The sequence below is a fragment of the Hyla sarda genome, chromosome 2 (genome assembly GCF_029499605.1).
Source record: "Hyla sarda isolate aHylSar1 chromosome 2, aHylSar1.hap1, whole genome shotgun sequence".
NCBI classification, from domain to species: domain Eukaryota; kingdom Metazoa; phylum Chordata; class Amphibia; order Anura; family Hylidae; genus Hyla; species Hyla sarda.
In genome coordinates, this window is record NC_079190.1 from 28621611 (window position 1) to 28639705 (window position 18095).

The following is an 18095-nucleotide window of genomic DNA, read 5'->3' on the forward strand; positions in this document are numbered from 1 at the left end:
GTGTACGGCCATCACCCTCTTCCCCCCCTCCCTACCCCCTTGCCCTCTGGTCTGCCCGCTGTGGATGAAATTTCTCGTGACCTTTCCATCATATGGAGAGAGACCCAAAATTCTCTCTTACAGGCTTCATCACGCATGAAGAAGTTCGCGGATAAGAAAAGAAGAGCCCCTCCCATTTTTTCCCCTGGAGACAAGGTATGGCTCTCCGCTAAATATGTCCGCTTCCGTGTCCCTAGCTACAAGTTGGGACCACGCTATCTTGGTCCTTTCAAAATTTTGTGTCAGATTAATCCTGTCTCTTACAAACTTCTTCTTCCTCCTTCTCTTCGTATCCCTAATGCCTTTCACGTTTCTCTTCTTAAACCACTCATCCTCAACCGTTTTTCTCCCAAATCTGTTCCTCCCACTCCTGTTTCCGGCTCCTCGGACATCTTCTCTGTCAAAGAGATCTTAGCTTCTAAAAAGGTCAGAGGGAAAACTTTTTTTTTAGTGGATTGGGAGGGTTGTGGTCCTGAAGAGAGATCCTGGGAACCTGAGGACAACATCCTAGACAAAAGTCTGCTCCTCAGGTTCTCAGGCTCTAAGAAGAGGGGGAGACCCAAGGGGGGGGGGGGTACTGTTACGCCGAGCGCTCCGGGTCCCCGCTCCTCCCCGGAGCGCTCGCTACACTCTCCCCGCTGCAGCGCTCCGGTCAGATCCACTGGCCCGGGGCGCTGCGATTCCGCTTCCAGCCGGGATGCGATTCGCGATGCGGGTAGCGCCCGCTCGCGATGCGCACCCCGGCTCCCGTACCTGACTCGCTCTCCCTCGGTCCTGTCCCGGCGCGCGCGGCCCCGCTCCCTAGGGCGCGCGCGCGCCGGGTCTTTTTGCGATTTAAAGGGCCACTGCGCCGCTGATTGGCGCAGTGATTCCAATTAGTGTGTTCACCTGTGCACTTCCCTATATCACCTCACTTCCCCTGCACTCCCTTGCCGGATCTTGTTGCCATCGTGCCAGTGAAAGCGTTTCCTTGTGTGTTCCTAGCCTGTGTTCCAGACCTCCTGCCGTTGCCCCTGACTACGATCCTTGCTGCCTGCCCCGACCTTCTGCTACGTCCGACCTTGCTTCTGTCTACTCCCTTGTACCGCGCCTATCTTCAGCAGCCAGAGAGGTGAGCCGTTGCTAGTGGATACGACCTGGTCACTACCGCCGCAGCAAGACCATCCCGCTTTGCGGCGGGCTCTGGTGAAAACCAGTAGTGACTTAGAACCGATCCACTAGCACGGTCCACGCCAATCCCTCTCTGGCACAGAGGATCCACTACCTGCCAGCCGGCATCGTGACAGGGTCCCATCGCTGGGACCCCCGCGATCTCCGCTGCGGCACCCCAGTCATCCGGTGCACTAATAGAACTTTGCTCCGTGCCAGAAGACTGGTGATGACTTGCATTGAGTGGGCATGGTGTGACATCACGAGCCTCCAGGGCCTCTGAATAGGGGATACAATGTTCAGGGTTGAAGTACCCCTTTAAATATATTCTCCATTATGGACAATTCCTTGACAATATGATGATCACAAAGTGTCCCCCGGTCGGGACCTACAGAGATCTGTTGTTATTTGTGAAGAAACCTTGTAGAAAGGTAAAATTTTCCCTGCAGCACCACCAAAGGAGGAACTAAGCATTACACAGTGTCCATTGGCAACAGTAGGTTGTCTGTGAAATACAGCACAGGTCCTCCAGAGAGTGAGAGAGACACTCTTTGTAACAACCCAAGAGACAAGGGTCCTGAATTCTAGAGATCCTGATGACCCTCTCTATAAAATTAAAAAACTGATCAAAAAACTATGGCTCAAGATGGATTTGCTATTTAAGGGATCCATAAAATGATTGAATTTTCAATGCAGTGCTTCTAGGGAAAAATATGATGTTACACAGTGACTTAAAGTGGTAGAAATGGGATAGCAGATAGTTGTCTAATTGCAGGGGGTGGGGGATATGTTGTGTGACTACTGGTATGATGCAAAGTTGAGAAAGGGGACCTGAGTCTCCCATCAGAATGGAGCAGCTGTTACACATGTTTACCACTACTCCTGTCAGGATTCGGCAGGCTGGAGGTGGATCCTTTGTGTCAGAGAGGGATTGGCGTGGACCGTACCGGTGGACCGGTTCTAAGATGCTACTGGTATTCAACAGAGCCCGCTGCGGCACCCCAGACCAAAGCGGGATGGTCTTGCTGCGGCGGGAGCATCCAGGTCGTATCCACCGGTAACGGCTCAACCTCTCTGACTGCTGAGACAGGCACGGTACAGAAGGACAAGGCAAGAGCAAGGTCGGAAGTAGCAGAAGGTCAGGGCAGGCAGCAAGGGTCGTAGTCAGGGGCAACAGGGTGCGTAGTCAGGGTGCGTGCGTGCTTTTCCCAGATGCGGAGGACGAATAGGGCAGTCCACTAGGAAATGTTCAGTACTAGCGCAGTACAGGCATAAGTTTTTATCTCTGCGACGAGACCTCTCTTTATGGGTCAGGCGAGACCGATCCACTTGCATAGCCTCCTCGGCGGGAGGCACAGGGGTAGATTGCAAAGGATACTGGTAGAGAGGTGCCCAGAGATCAAGGTCCTTTACCTGGTGGAGCTCCTGGTGTCTTTCAGAAAAACGCTTGTCGATGCGGGTGGCCAAAAGGATAAGTTCAGACAGGTTAGCTGGAATTTCTCGTGCGGCCAGTACATCTTTGATGTTGCTGGATAAGCCTTTCTTGAAGGTCGCGCAGAGGGCCTCATTGTTCCAGGCTAGCTCTGAGGCAAGGGTACGAAACTGGTTGGCGTATTCGCCTACGGAAGAAGTTCCTTGGACTAGGTTCAGCAAAGCAGTCTCGGCAGAGGAGGCCCGGGCTGGCTCCTCGAAGACACTACGGACTTCAGCGAAGAAGGACTGGACTGTGGCTGTGGCAGGATCATTGCGGTCCCAGAGCGGTGTGGCCCAAGACAAGGCAAGAGCAAGGTCGGACGTAGCAGAAGGTCAGGGCAGGCAGCAAGGGTCGTAGTAAGGGGCAACAGCAGAAGGTCTGGAACACAGGCTTGGGACATACACAAAACGCTTTCACTGGCACAAGGCAACAAGATCCGGCAATGCTGGGAAGGGGAAGTGAGGTTATAATGGCGTGGAGCAGGTGAGAGCTAATTACACTGATTGGGCCAGGCACCAATTAGTGGTGCACTGGCCCTTTAAATCTTAGAGAGCTGGCGCGCGCGCGCCCTAGAGAGCGGAGCCGTGCGCGCCAGGACATGACAGCCGGGGACCGGGACAGGTGAGCAGATTGGGATGCGATCCGCGAGCGGGCGCGTCCCGCTATGCGAATCGCAATCACGCCGGCAGTGTCAGTGCAGCGCTCCCAGTCAGCGGGTCTGACCGGGGCGCTGCAGAGAGGAGAACGCCGCGAGCGCTCCGGGGAGGAGCAGGGACCCGGAGCGCTCGGCGTAACAACTCCATTCCAGAGATGCTCCCACAGATAATGAATGGAGTGGCAGGCCAACGGTTCATTTTGATGAGAGACTCAAGTGCCTGTTCTTAGGATACCTCCGCAATCTTGAGAAAGGAGACCAAAGTCTTATACCAAAATGAAGAATAGGGGATGAATTGTTATAGTTGAACAACCACGTCAATGCTTTAGCCCATATTATATCTGTAGGTATTCCCGCTCTGTTAGAACCTTTGTTTAAATTTCTCACCCATACAGTAGACATATCTAAATAAATCCCATCAACAGTTCCCTAACCAGGATCTACTGTCCCCATCATTGGTGTTTACGGGCTATATTAGTGGACAATATATTACAGAAATATAGGAGGCCTCAGAATGCAAAGAATCAGTTCACTGACCGCCTAAATCTTTATTGAAATACCTTTTCCAAGACTAGGCTGGTTTCATGGTGTCCCAAGGTGCCCAACAGCAGGGCCATATATATATATATATATATATATATCCCCATTCTTCTGTATAATCATTGTGTGTCTATGGAAAACTCCAGCTTCCCCCTAGAATGTCACTTTCCCGGTTATGGCCTGATACCTCCCCACCATCACTATTGATCTATAGCTTGGCAGATTTACTGCTCAAGAGTTTTCAAACTTTTCTCATTATTTTAAGGAATCGATAAAAGGATGTACGGTTTCCCATCCTGACATTGTAAGGTCATTCTACTACATAATTCTTGTATTTTCATAGAATAAACCTCAGCTGTCAGATGCTGTTATTTTTAGATGGCTGCTGAAAGCGGTAATGCTCTATGGGAGATCAGTGTCTTGGAAAGACTTAATCTTTATAAATCTTTAATCCAATATTGCTTGTAGATTTCAGAATACAAGGAACTGTTTTGTTTTCACATTTACTTCCATAACACACAAGGTGGTTGCAATATGTTATGTGAAGGTTTCTGAGAGAGGAATCTATTGTATGAATGAACTTGGCATAGTGGCCCCCCCATAATGATTATTTCTAAAGAAGGACCCCAAATACTTCTCAGTATACTTAGTGAAGTTTGGTATGTAGGACTGATCTTGTCCCCCCAAGGGTATATATGTCGGAGGCAGTGAGAGTAGCTGCTATTGGGACCTCTGAATTATGGGGCCCAAGTCAAGTTGCCCTAGATGTGTTCTTCATGTGTACTGTGAACTTGCAAGTCTCCCTCTTCACAAGAACTATCACATTAGGTTAGAGAGCAAAATATATTTTGTTCTGCAAGGCAAAGGTAGGGGATTCAACAAGTGTCCGACTGTCCTGTTGATAATCATCAGTTCTTGTCTATGGTACCATTAGAGAATGTGATCCATATGGACTTATATACAGCCCTGGTGGAGCTTTAAGGCTTATCTAAAGATTAAAAGTTATCATCTATCCACAGAATTGGTTATGACTAACAAATCCATGGGGTCTGACAATTCGGACCCCCACCGATCACGAGGATAAGGGTCGATCCCTCCCTCCCTCCCCCCCCATGTAAATGGAGCAGCAGCACACATACTTAACCATTGCTACATTTACTGTCTGTTGGAGTCCCGAACACATAACTTTGAGTCTTGATACCAAACTTGGTAGTACCGGATATACTCGTGTATAAGCCGAGTTTTTGAGCACATTATTTTCTCGGCTCATACTCGAGTGAGGCGCCGCCGCCAGGCTGCTGTTTGCCAGCTGCGGCGGGACACGGCAATAGATGTGGTGATCGGGTTACTTGCTCGTCCACTCCATGCATTGTGCACGGCCCCTTAATATTGCAGGGCCTGATGGTAACAGCCGTGCGTGCCGTGCACAGGCACATCTGTTACCAGGGAGGAAGACGTCAGTGACGTCACGGGCCCCACCGGAGAGCAGCGTGGCAGAGTTCCAGGCTGCCGCAGCCACCACACAATGCCATTTTATGAGTAAGGGGGTGACAAGCCTTCTGAAAATGTTTGTTTTAAAAATATTAATATGGTACAACATGAGTTTTAGGTTTGGCCCAGCTGCATAGGCTGTATCAGGGCATGCTGGGCATTGTAGCTCTGCAGGTGACCCAAATCTACAACTCCCAGCATGTTGCATCATAACCTATTCTGTAATACTATATAGTGCAACATGCTGGGAGTTGTAGCTTTGGGTCAGCTGTAGAGCCATAGGCTGTATCTGGTCATGGTAGGTGTTGCAGTTAGTAACTACAATGCCCAACATGCCCTGATTCAGCCTATGCAGCTGACCCAAGTCGTTTGGGTCAGCTGTATCAGGACATGCTGGATATTGTAGTTAGTAACTGCAACACTTAGAATGCCCTGATACAATGGCTGCATTTCCCACCCTAGGCTTATACTCGAGTCAATAAGTTGTCCTAGTTTTTTTGTGGTAAAATTAGGTGCCTCGGCTTATATTAGGCTCGGTTTATACTCAAGTATATACGGCAAATTAGTTTAGGATAACTAAGGTCAGAATATCTGAATCTTGTTCCCTCTTCCACTTCCCATTATTTTATATTTTGTTATCTACTATCCCTCTTCTTCATATCCCACATATTAAAGGGGTATGAGATGACAAGTGGATGAGATGTATGATCACAGGGGTCCCTCCGCTGGGGACCCCTGTGATCTCGGTGCAGCCCCCTGCATTCTGACACACATCTCATGCCAAGATCTTCTTTTTTCACCCACCTTAGTCACCGGGAATTGGTATTGCCACCCACCATCCCACTCTGTAACCAGGTCACGTTCAGGACTCCTGATGCTGCTGATGCCACCTCCAGGCTGTCTTATGCAGCCACCATATGTTCTCCTCATGTTGATGCCAGCTCCAGGCTGTCTCATTCTGCCACCATATGTTTTCCTCATGCTGATGCCAGCTCCAGGCTGTCTCATTCTGCCACCATATGTTCTTCTCATGCTGCCGCCAACTCCAGGCTGTGTCATTCAACCACTATATGTTCTCTTCATGCTGATGCCAGCTCCAGACTGTCTCTTACTGCCACCATATGTTCTCCTCATGCTGATGCCACCTCCAGGCTGTCTCATTCTATCACCATATGTTCTCCACATGCTGATACCAGCTCCAGACTGTCTCATTCTACCACCATATGTTCTCTTCATGCTGATGCCAGCTCCAGGCTCTCTCAATCTGTCACCATATGTTCTCCTCATGCTGATGCCAGCTTCAGTCTGTCTCATACTGCCACCATATGTTCTCCTCATGCTGATGCCAGCTCCAGGCTGTCTCATTCTGCCACCATATGCTCTCCTCATGTTGCCATCACCTCCAAGTTGTGTCATGCAGCCACTATATGGTCTCCTCTTGCTGCAGCCACTTCCAGGCTGTGTCATTCAGCCACTGTATGGTCTCTTCTTGTTGCCGCCAACTCCAGGCTGTGTCATTCTGCCAGATTATGGTCTCCTCATGCTGCTGCCACCTCCAGGCTGTGTCACTGTGCAACCATGTGGTCTCCTCATGCTGCTGGCATATTAAATAAAACTTTTTAGGTTCATCTATTTGAAATCTTCAATTTAAATGTTAAAAAATATCTTTAAAGGGGTACTCCGGTGGTTAATTTTTTTGACTATATGGCATCTTCTTTGTAAGTTTAGTTTTTTTGCAATCAATATACTTGTGTTATATATTTTGGCAGCCTGTGTGTGTTTTTCTTACCTGTTTGTTGGGCAGGAAGTTCTGTAGTTCAGAGGGGTTTCTTTTACAGTTGTCCACAGTTCTGAGTCTATTATGGACAAGATGTCATATCATTTTTTTTTCTCTGTCTGCATGAGAGGAATAAGCCACGCCCCCTCATCTCATCCAGTTGAGTACACAGCTCCTCACTTCCCCTCCCCCCTGCTCTGTATTCTAAGGACGCAGGTCTGCACAGGAGAAGGACCTCACAGAGAAGATAAGTGTTATCTGAAGGGGAGGATGAGAAGGTGCACGGGCTGGGGATGTATGGACTGCAGGGGAATAAATCTCATACTGGGAATGATCTCTATGGGGGAGATTTTTCAAAACCTGTGCAGAGGAAAACTTGCACAGTTGCCCATAGCAACCAATCAGATTGCTTCTTTAATTTTTCACAGGCCTTCATAAAAATGAAAGCAGCAAGCTGATTGGTTGCTATGGGCAACTGGGCAAGTTTTCCTCTGCACAGGTTTCGATAAATCTCCCCCTTTATGTGAAGGGGGAGGGGGGGACTCCTGAATGACACATGCTGGGAGTTGTAGTCCCTGTGTGTATGCTAGTGTTTACAAACCAATGTGTCTCCAGCTGTTGCAAAACTACAACTCCCAGCATGCCCTGACAGGCTTTGGGCATGCTGGGAGTTGTAGATTTGCAACAGCTGGAGGTACACCGGTTGGGAAACACTGTTCTAGCCTATTCAGCATACACATCATGTTATACCAGTGTTTCCCAACCAGTTTGCCTCCAGCTGTTGCAAAACTACAACTCCTAGCATGCCCAAAGGGTGTCAGGGAATGCTGGGAGTTGTAGTTTTGCAACACCTGGAGGCACCCTGGTTGGGAAACACTGGTGTATGCCCTACAGAGGTGTGGTGAACTACAACCCCCAGGAGACTACAGAGGCAGCATAGCATGCTGGTGTTATACCACAGACTGAAGACTCCTGAATGACACATGCTGGGAGTTGTAGTCCCTTTTGTGTGTGTATGACAGTGTATCCCAACCAGGGCTGATTATATTAGTGTGCTGTGTATAAGGGGGCCGACCCGGGAAAATAGTAGGATGGATAAAGGGCGGAACAAAAAAAAAAAAAAAAGGAGCCGCCCCAAACCAGCAAGGCATGTGACATGCTGGGATTTGTAGTTTTCAGCACAGCAAGAAACAGGAAATAGAAGCAAAGATAGGAAAACAAAGTGGGGGATAAAAAGACAACAAAGAACGGAAATAGAGTAGACTAAACAACAAGAATAGAAATGAAACAAAACAAATAGGGTAAGTCAAAAACGGAAAAACACGTTGACCACCGGAGTACCCCTTTAATCTTTTCAATTATGAGGCCCTATGGTCTCGTCAGGCTGTTGTCACCTCCAGGCTTGGTCATTCAGCAACTATATGGTCTCCTCATTCTGCTGCCATATGGTCTCCTCATACTGATGCCACCTCCAGGCTCTGTCATTGTGCTGCTCTGCAACAGTGATTCTAATAGCAATAGTGACGTCTCTAATCTGCACGTCGTACTGAATAACAGTATTATTTAATTACCCCATCACACTCCATATGCGTGTTACAGCAAGGCAAAGTGTTCTACACACCTATTGAGGCTCTCTGTAGCCCAGAAATAGCCGTTTTTAATAGAGATTCGCTAGGAATAAATTTTTCTGAAAATTTGGCAAATTGGCCAAATCGAATTATTCAAATACTCGCTCATCTCTAGCTGCTACTTCTATAAAGGAAAGGAACTGAAAACCCATTTGGTTAGCACGAAGTAGCACCCAAAGGGTACGTTACCAACATGGGTGAATTGCTTGACCCAATCTGTTCCAGAATTTTTTTCATTGGTCTTGGTTAAAGTGCTAAAGTTTCACTGTTAAACTTCACGTTTTATTTTTTTGAAAATCCGTATATTTAGTTCTTTGTCCTTCACCGATGTGCGAGTCTTACAGCCGTCCTTCCACCTGCTCACACTGGATCCCAGAAGCCATTAGCTACGAGAACACCATAAAATTCTAAGCACTCTCCACAAAGCCCATATGTCAGTTTCCTCTGTTGTGGCTTTCATAGCAGCAATATAGCAATTATGATTAAAAACCTAAAGTTTGGAGAACTCCATAAAGTTTGCCGCTGGTAAAATACGTTTTCTCAGCTTCTGCAGCCATAGTGAGGATCACGTCAGAGGAGAGAACTTTCATCCGCAGCATTTAATGTGTTCGCGGAAAGAAATATGATTATTTTATGAGATTAATCTGCATCATTTTGATTAGATCTGTGTTTTCGTTTCCTTCTTTTGTTCCTGTGTAATTATTATTTATCCTCGTAATTAGAGACTCGATGAATCCAGGAATCTAGACTCAGCTTCTATTCAATCCCTAAAATTAGAGAAAACAATCTTTAAAATTCTTCCACATACTGAATGGAAAGGTTTACCTATAGGATGTCCTCTAACCCCAACATCCCGAGATTCTTAGGGCTCTTATAACTACAGTGCAGTGTCCCCGTAGAGTTATCGCGTGGCCGAGGAGTTAACCTCATAAATTGCTATAACATTTTGCCTCTGCATACACTGAAGTCTTATGGATGTGTAAGGGTTATTATATGCACTTTTTATTGCCACCATTGTTGGATTGCCTTTGTACAGAATGGGTGGATCATTGGTCACATGTCTCACCCTTGTCAGTTTCTATGTAGAAACTCCTAGAAGTGCTGAGGAAGGATTTTGTAAATCTAACCCTCTCTCCCAAGAGGGTTGGATCCAAACCAGTTGAGTCTGGTTCTAGAGAAGTATGTGGAGGTCTCCTAGCTCTTCTTCAGCTAATTAGACTAGTTAGTCATAGTTTAAACTGCTAGGCCCTGTCAGGAAAGTTTAGGTCTAACTTGTCCCTGATAAAACCTGTTGGGAGCAAGATAACTCAGACTTGTCTGCACCTCAGAACCAAGTCCAGTTCCAGTTGCTAGAATCTTCTAACTTGAGAAAGATATGGGTTGGGATCTTTGGGATCATGGCACCATGTGGGGTTTCAGAAGGTATACATCCCATATCATCTCCAGTGTCTGTCACTTTAATATTTATGGCTTATCCATAGAGAATATAGTAGGCCATCAGTATCAGATAGTTGGAGAACCAACTCCCATCACCCCCACATCCCACTACAGTAGTTTGTAGTCTGTGAATAGGACAATGACATAAAGTCTTTCATCAAAAGAAAGCACTTCCATGATTCCTAATATATTTTTAGGTAAATGGTACCACCATCATCATGAATGAAATTTAGTATTTTTAGGTTAAATGGTACCACCATCACCATGAATGAAATGTAATATGTCATAGATTAGCCTATTTGAAATATTTTTAGGTAAATGGTACCACCATCATCATGAATGAAATTTAGTATTTTTAGGTTAAATGGTACCACCATCACCATGAATGAAATGTAATATGTCATAGATTAGCCTATTTGAAATACTCTTCGCATATACTTCTTAATAAAATTTTGTAACTTTATGTGTTAAATTACCCCAAAAAGTTTGGCCCCAGGGGTCTTCCTTCTGCTCCTGCCTGTGGTACTGTTAGCAAATTGTCTCCTGCAGTAGCCCGGCAGAGACAAATTTAGGAAATGTAGGTGGAACCTCAGCTCAGCACAGTGTATAGTGTGTATAATATATACAAATATTTCAGCTCCCTTTCCCTTTGAGCTGAACTAGAAGGCTATCCAGACCTGCAGGAAGTTATAGTTTTGCAACAGCTGATGGCACCCTGGTTGGAAAACACTGCTGTAGAGTCATGATGCCTTCAGTGCATAGTTCTGAAAATTGTGCTAAATATTTCTGCTCCGTTTAGCAGCTGCTGGGCAGAGCTGACACACTGTAAAGTTCATTGCATGGAGCTAAAGGGTTTGTGCGCGGTCCCAGCAAATCACAGACCATGACACACTGAACTGCTCTAGGCTATGTGTTCAAAGCAGCATAGCAGAGTAAGGGAGGAAGATCTCCCCTTTGGGGCTTCAGATGCTGTCACGCCTGCTGGGGAACGCCCCTTCCCAGTCTGTGAGACTGAGCAGAAAATACAGAGCAACATCAAGGTAGAACACAAAAAAATAATTAAAAAAATAAAGGTGGTTTATCATGATGAGGAGAGTGAGCTGGGAGGATTATAAAATGTATCAATATCATGCCAGGTACTCTTTAAAGGGTAGCTCCCACCATCCTATTTTTTTTTTTTTGCTAGCCCGTTTCTGCCCCCGCTACGGCACTAGCCCGTTCACTCCTCAATCCCCAACCCCCCGCCCCGCATACCCCGTTCCCTCATTACACTTGCAGTTACTGCAGAGTCCGGCAGCGGGCGTGCAGGGACAGCGGCGGCAACGAGGCGGCGGGGGCAATGTGCGGGAGGAGTGGCCTCCCAGCCAGTGGCCGGGGAGCCAATGCGCTCGCTCCCGCCTGTCTGATTGACAGGCAGGGAGCGAGTGCAGCCTAACTGAAAAAGGACTGATTGCCACTCCAAAATCAGTCCTTTTTCAGTGGCCGGTTTTTAAATGTAAATTAAACCTTTTTAATGAAAAAAAAATAAAAATAAAAGTATATTAGAGATATGTTGTAGTACATAAGTACTACAACATATCAAAAAATAAAGTTACTGACAGTGCCCATTTAAGCAGAAATGAAGCCACTTTTGGGATTTCTTTTCATATTCCTTGAAGCCAGCATTTCCTAAAGCCTGTGGCATAGATGTAATAGAAGTGAGATATGTAAACAGGGGATGTGTGGTCAACAATTATGTATTCGAAAGGCATTACAATCATTGAGACCTGCAAAAGGTCCAATGCTTGATCTGTGCCCGTAACGACCATCTGCCCGTCAAAAAGGAACCTTAGTCTATAAAAATGAGGTTGTCAAAAGTGGACAATTCCTTTAAGTACTGCACTTATCTTGTCATTGTATATACAATATTGTGATCTGTGGAGCCGTTCATTCAGAATAACGGCGAGAAAGGAACTGGAGGCCTGAACGTAGTAGACAAATTGTCCTCGGCCGTGCCTTGGTATACAATGCATTGCTGTTTGCACACAGCTTTCCTTCATAGTTTTGACAGGATTCATAAAACAAGCAGCACTTTGTAGACTTAATAGATTTTCTTTTTCTCAGGAAGGCATTGTGGCAGATTTCTTAAGAATAACCCCTGAATACCTAGAATGTCACCAGTGTAAAAAAAAGGAATTTTCAAATCGATTTCTTCCAGTCCTGGCTAAGTAGATGTTGACAGAAATAACCAGGGCTCTCATTGTTGGCCGTGAGGCAATGTAAGATACCGGAGTGAACTCTGGGCCGAGTTAAGACGGCGCCCAGAGCGTTCCTATCTTATCTATCAGATTTTAAGTGGGACATTGTGTAAAGCTCCGTAACACCCAATGAATCGAAAGTCCAATTACAAATCTCTATTGTAGAGAAGCCTCTGGATATAAAGACCAGGCCAAGGCATTGTGTCACATTATGTGTAGAAAATGCTTATACTAAGGACTCTGTACTTGCTACAACTTCTTATGATGCCATCTTCTGATATGTGAATTAGTCAGCGATGATAGATGGGCAACTTGGCTGAGGTTCTGTGGGAAGCCGCCAATTGATGTCCCCAGAAATATATATCTTACAAAAAACAAGTGGCTTACCTCCACTAAAGTGACCTCCTGGTCGTAACCTGAATTAATTGTTTTGTACAAATTCCCGTTTATAGCCTTATGCGCATGGCGTGGGACCTGTTCGTGTCTCTATTGTTCCATGTTTTGAAGAGATATTTATTACTTTAATGACATGTTATGGTGGTATGTTAGAAGTTTTGAGTGGTGGCGGTCCGGCTGCTAAGATGCTTATTATGCATTGATCTGCAATGTTGTCTGTTTTACAATATATTTGGTTGGTGCCACTAAGCTTGACTGGTATGATGTAATGTAAAGTGTTGCAAGTAGGCCTGTGGATGGTGCCAAAGAGGGCCTACTGTGGGCCTCAGCAATAGATGGCCCACCTGTTGTGACTAACCACTAAAAGTCGGCCTCTAAAAGAACAATAAAGTTTCTTACAAAAAGCTTCTTGCATTGCTTCCAATATCATGGCCTGAAAAGAGTGTGTGCCTGCTCAGCTGATTTTGTCAGCTGAGGCCAACAGTCATATGTGTATAAGAGGCTTTGCCAACATTTGTTTGGCAAATGTTGTATAAGGGGGGGGGGGGGGGGGGAGAGAACAAATGTGGCTTGCCGAACCTTTGAGATAAGCTGCCACTAGAGGTTTCCCCATTCACAACACATACATTCTTGGCAGAACTGAGCATGCAGGTGTACGTTGAGATCGGGAGAGGTCAAGCCAACAGCCATTGGTAGGATTTGACCACTTTTCATAAAAGTCCCGCCCTTAGACATTTGTCTTTGTTTTGTTTGTTTGTTTGATTTTTTCTTTTGTATTGTCATCACCAGTGTAGGACTAACCTGAATAGATGTATGTACATTGATCAGATTACTCCATTTTGTGCAAGCAGTCACATTAGACTGATATTCCCATTTTCTTATGCTTCTATCAGGTATCCCACATTATTAGATGTTAGAACTAGTGTATATAATGTTGTAATAACAGCAATATCCTCTTTGTACAGGAGGAAACATGGACAGCACTTTTGACATTGAGAAAGGAGTGGGGACAATCGTCATAGCAAAGCCACTGGATGCCGAACTACGCTTGAGCTATAATATGACTGTTGAGGTTACAGATGGGACAAACATTGCCACCACTCAGGTAATGACCACCATTGCCAGGAGCTATAAAAAAAAAGTGGTTCCTTAACGTATTTCATGCTCTGTGTTATATCCATATGCAGTGATCTCAGTTCAGTTAATGCATGTAAATATATATGTACTGTATGCTGTTATGGTGGAATGTCTTACTTTGAAAGAACAATACTCATAACTGACAGATATAGAAAGAAAAATAAACAGGTAAATGTCAGTGTATACAAACGTAGGTTGACCAGAAGTCTTTGCTCCATACCTTCATACATGAAGAATGGGTAGATAAAGATGGGGAATTGTGTAGAGCGCTCCTGCTGTCAAAAGACGGACTCAAAACACCACGGTTGCACAGGACGATTTATTGAAATGTTTTTAAAGGATAACGCGTTTCGGCACTCACATGCGCCATCATCAGGTCCACAAGAGGATAATAACAATGCGTCCTGAGGTGCCGGCTGTGCTTGAGAGGCACAGCCACTCAAGCACAGCCGGCACCTCAGGACGCATTGTTATTATCCTCTTGTGGACCTGATGAAGGCGCATGTGAGCGCCGAAATGCATTGTCCTTTAAAAACATTTCAATAAATCGTCCTGTGCAACAGTTGCGTTTTGAGTCCGTCTTTTGACAGCAGGAGCGCTCTACACAATTCCCCATCTTTATCTACCCATTCTTTGTCTATCATTCCGTACTCTAAGGGACACGGATAGGGGAGATAGAGAGGCACACTGCATCCACTAATCTCTACCCACACCTCCCAACAGTGTTTAGCTTACACTGTTGCAACCCCTCAGCAGGTCGTTACAGGTGGGCCCCCCCCCTTTTTCCCCCACTACAGCATACGAGAGAGCGCCCCGTTGTTTTTTCTTTCTTCTGTCTTCTACCTTCATACATGGATTTGTTGCTGTTTCCAACTTGGTCGGTGTCTGGGAGTATCATTGTGTAGGAAAACACTGCGGCGTCTTTGTTCAGATCAATTGGTGTCCAAGAATTTGGACCTAGACCTCCCATCCCCCCTACAGTGATCTTACTCTATGATATAATTTGAGAATTAAGTTGACAAAAATATAACAAATGTTCAATGCAATGAACTGCCGAAAGTTTTCGTGCTGCAGAAGCTTTATCTAAAACTTCCTACCCATCTGCTCACCTTCATCTTGCTGTGAAGTGACCCATGCGTTCGGCTTTGGCAAATCTGCCTTGTGTGCTTGCATTATTTTTAATCTCCAAGAATGTAATGTAAAAAGATGAAACATGATACTATACTGACAAGTCAATCATATAATCCTTTATACTGTAGAATGCCACTGAAATACCAATACACACGCGGTTTCAAGTAAAACATCGATTGTTGAGTATAGACACGTCTTTCTAAAAGGAATTGTTCAAGAGGATTTGTGAACTTTTTGAAAGGGATTGTCTGGTTAAGAAAACTAATTGTCAAATACCATATTAGGGAATTATGAATTGAAATATAGGTCTTGTATAGGACCCTCAGAGAGAGGAGAATGACTACAAAGAGTGTCTGTAACGGCGGAGGAACCAGCATTCTGTACATTACCTAGACATTCCATTGATTTCAATAGAAACTATGTAATTCAGTTCTTCTGTGGTGGCGCTGCAGAGAAATGGTACACTTGCTGGCAGGTTTCTCTGCAAATTACTGACGATCACTGAGGGTCCTAGCAGCAGGGCACCTTGTGGTCATTTTCTAGGGATTTTTCTAACAAAAAGATTTTGTCTAAAGCAGAAAATTATTTCAATAAAACTTTTTTGGAGTTACAAATATTCTTGACATACCCACTCATCCCATAACTGTTGGGCATTATTAAACAGGTACTCCAAGAATGCAAAACGTATCCCCTATCCACAGGATAAATCATAAGTGTCAAATCCTGGGAGGTCTGACTGGTGGAACTCCTCCCGTGATCTCCAGGTTGTTGGACAATGTGGTTGGTGTAAAGCTTCACTGTAGAACCTGCTGTTTCAGGATGCCTTACCTCTGTAGACGAACTGGTCTTGGATGTGGCGACCCGGAGCGCCAAATACCGACTCCAGTGATGTCCCACCTCAGACAATGATTGGCTGGGCAGGTTGTCACTCCCAAGACCAGTTCGTCTGAGAGGTCAGAGACGAGCCCCTGTTTTGGAGATTGCGCGGGGTCCTACTGCTGGGAGTGAACATCTTCTATCCTGTTGATAGGGGATAAGTTTTGCATAAGCAGTGTACCCCTTAATGATATACATTATAATAAACTAACTATTAATTTTGGTTGGTTCCATGTGATTCAAAGTTCCCTCTTGAGTTAATATGACTTTAATGGTTCATTACACCCAAGTAGGTTATAGGAATTGGACAGAAAGTTGGGTTCTTGCTCTTGACATGTTCTGAATACCCAGTGGGTGAGCTATTGAATCAAAAGGCAGCCATGCAAATTGCTTTCTCATAACTGAAAGGCCCTAAAATGGAAATGTAGTTGAGCTCTGTTATATTACGATCCTGTAGTTTTGTTTTGTGTTTCTGGAGATGTTCATAAAATCCTTAATGTTTGTCCATTAGCATTTCTTTACATCCCGGTCCCATCTTATGGGGTTTTCCCATTTAAGAATATCAATGCAGAGTTCATCTGACTACATTGGTAATTTACGGCTCGGGACATTACATATGCTTTCTATTTTGTCTGACACGTTCTTTAGATAGGTTCAGCTCAGCGTTGGGGCAACGGATGCTGTAATCCTACAAACAACAGGAGCATTGTAATGTGATCAGCATGTGTGTTATTGGATCAGGCAGGATGAGGTCATAATGGACTTAACATATTGCTATTGTATCACCGGCGTCATAGATAAAGTGACTATCAGTCTACGAGCCCGACGCATTTCACTAAAAATGAACGTGTTTGTACAATAAAATCCTTTTAATCTGGCACCATCTGGAAATTGTGATTTCTGCCATGGGCACAAATAGTCCCAAACCTAATTTGCAGAAAATTTCCCATAGACCATGCACAGTCAGGCACCAGTGTGGAAATCTAAGAATATAAAACTCAATGTGTGTATGTATGTGCGTATGTTCCAGCATCACTCCCAAATGGCTGGAGATATTTTACAGAAACTTGGTCACATGTTACTTACTGTATATGTCAACTAAAATCATAGTAGAGTTAAATTAACCCTGGGGGTCCATGTGCAAGGGTGAGATTTTTGTCTAAAGTCCCATGCAAGTCTATGGGACTTCCAGTACATCTCCTGGTGCAGAGCTCCGGGCCCAGTGAATGGAATCTGCAAGGAATACAGCTTACCTCTGGGGCTTCTTATTGTACAGGGCAAAACACATCCAAAACTAATCCCAAAAAGTTTGGATTCCAAAACAGATCCCAAAAAGTTTGGATTGTAACAAATCCATTGTCATGATGCATAACGTAATATAGGGCAAAGAAGAGTAAGCCCTAAGCTAACTCTGAAACTCTTTCCCTGCCTACTTGCAGATCCACCCTAAAACGGTGACGCTACAACTTGGGCAACAGTTCATACGCTAACTAAAGTGCAGGGGCGTCATGGTCAAAACAATAAACAAGAACTGCACGAGGTCGAGAACACGCATGTCAAAAAAACAGAATACTGAATAACGGCAGAAATGCAAAGTAGTAAATAGATATCAGGGAAACATAGCAGCAGGTATATAGTGTACAGACAACAGCCTAAGAACCAAAACAACATAATACGGCAGATATAATTATATGAGCAATACAGGACAACTAGAGATATGTAACAATGAGACTAATCCAGGAATGCAGGGGATGGGCAGGTTAAACTGAAGTAAGACACTATATAGATCAAGGATGCATAAGAACAAATTCACACTAGACCAATTACAAAAACGCACAGACCCACAGTTCTGAACACGGACTAAGATCAGGATACACAAAACGAATTCACACTAGAAACAAAACAAAAAACACCCTGATTCCTATGTTTTGGAAATAGCAAAGCTCAGGAATGGACCTAACCAATAAAAATAAATGGATAAACTATAAATCCAAACTTCAAAAATGGAGGGATACAAAATACAAAACGAATCCAAGTTAGGGGCACACAACTGTATGGGACAGGACCTAACCTTGGAGGAATACACAAAATACAAACACATCTAAATATGGGTAAAGATTTAGGATTT

General features: G+C 44.9%; 1 protein-coding gene across 6 annotated transcripts in view; it reads left to right on the forward strand.

Moving 5' to 3' along the window:
• The window catches only part of FAT3 (FAT atypical cadherin 3), a 671890-nt gene that overhangs the window by 478044 nt on the left and 175751 nt on the right, over positions 1–18095 (forward strand). For all 6 annotated transcript variants that reach the window (XM_056561437.1, XM_056561434.1, XM_056561436.1 and 3 more), the window contains one exon: positions 13789–13928. In XM_056561437.1, coding sequence (XP_056417412.1) covers positions 13789–13928 — 140 coding nt within the window. The remainder of the gene's footprint in view (positions 1–13788; positions 13929–18095) is intronic.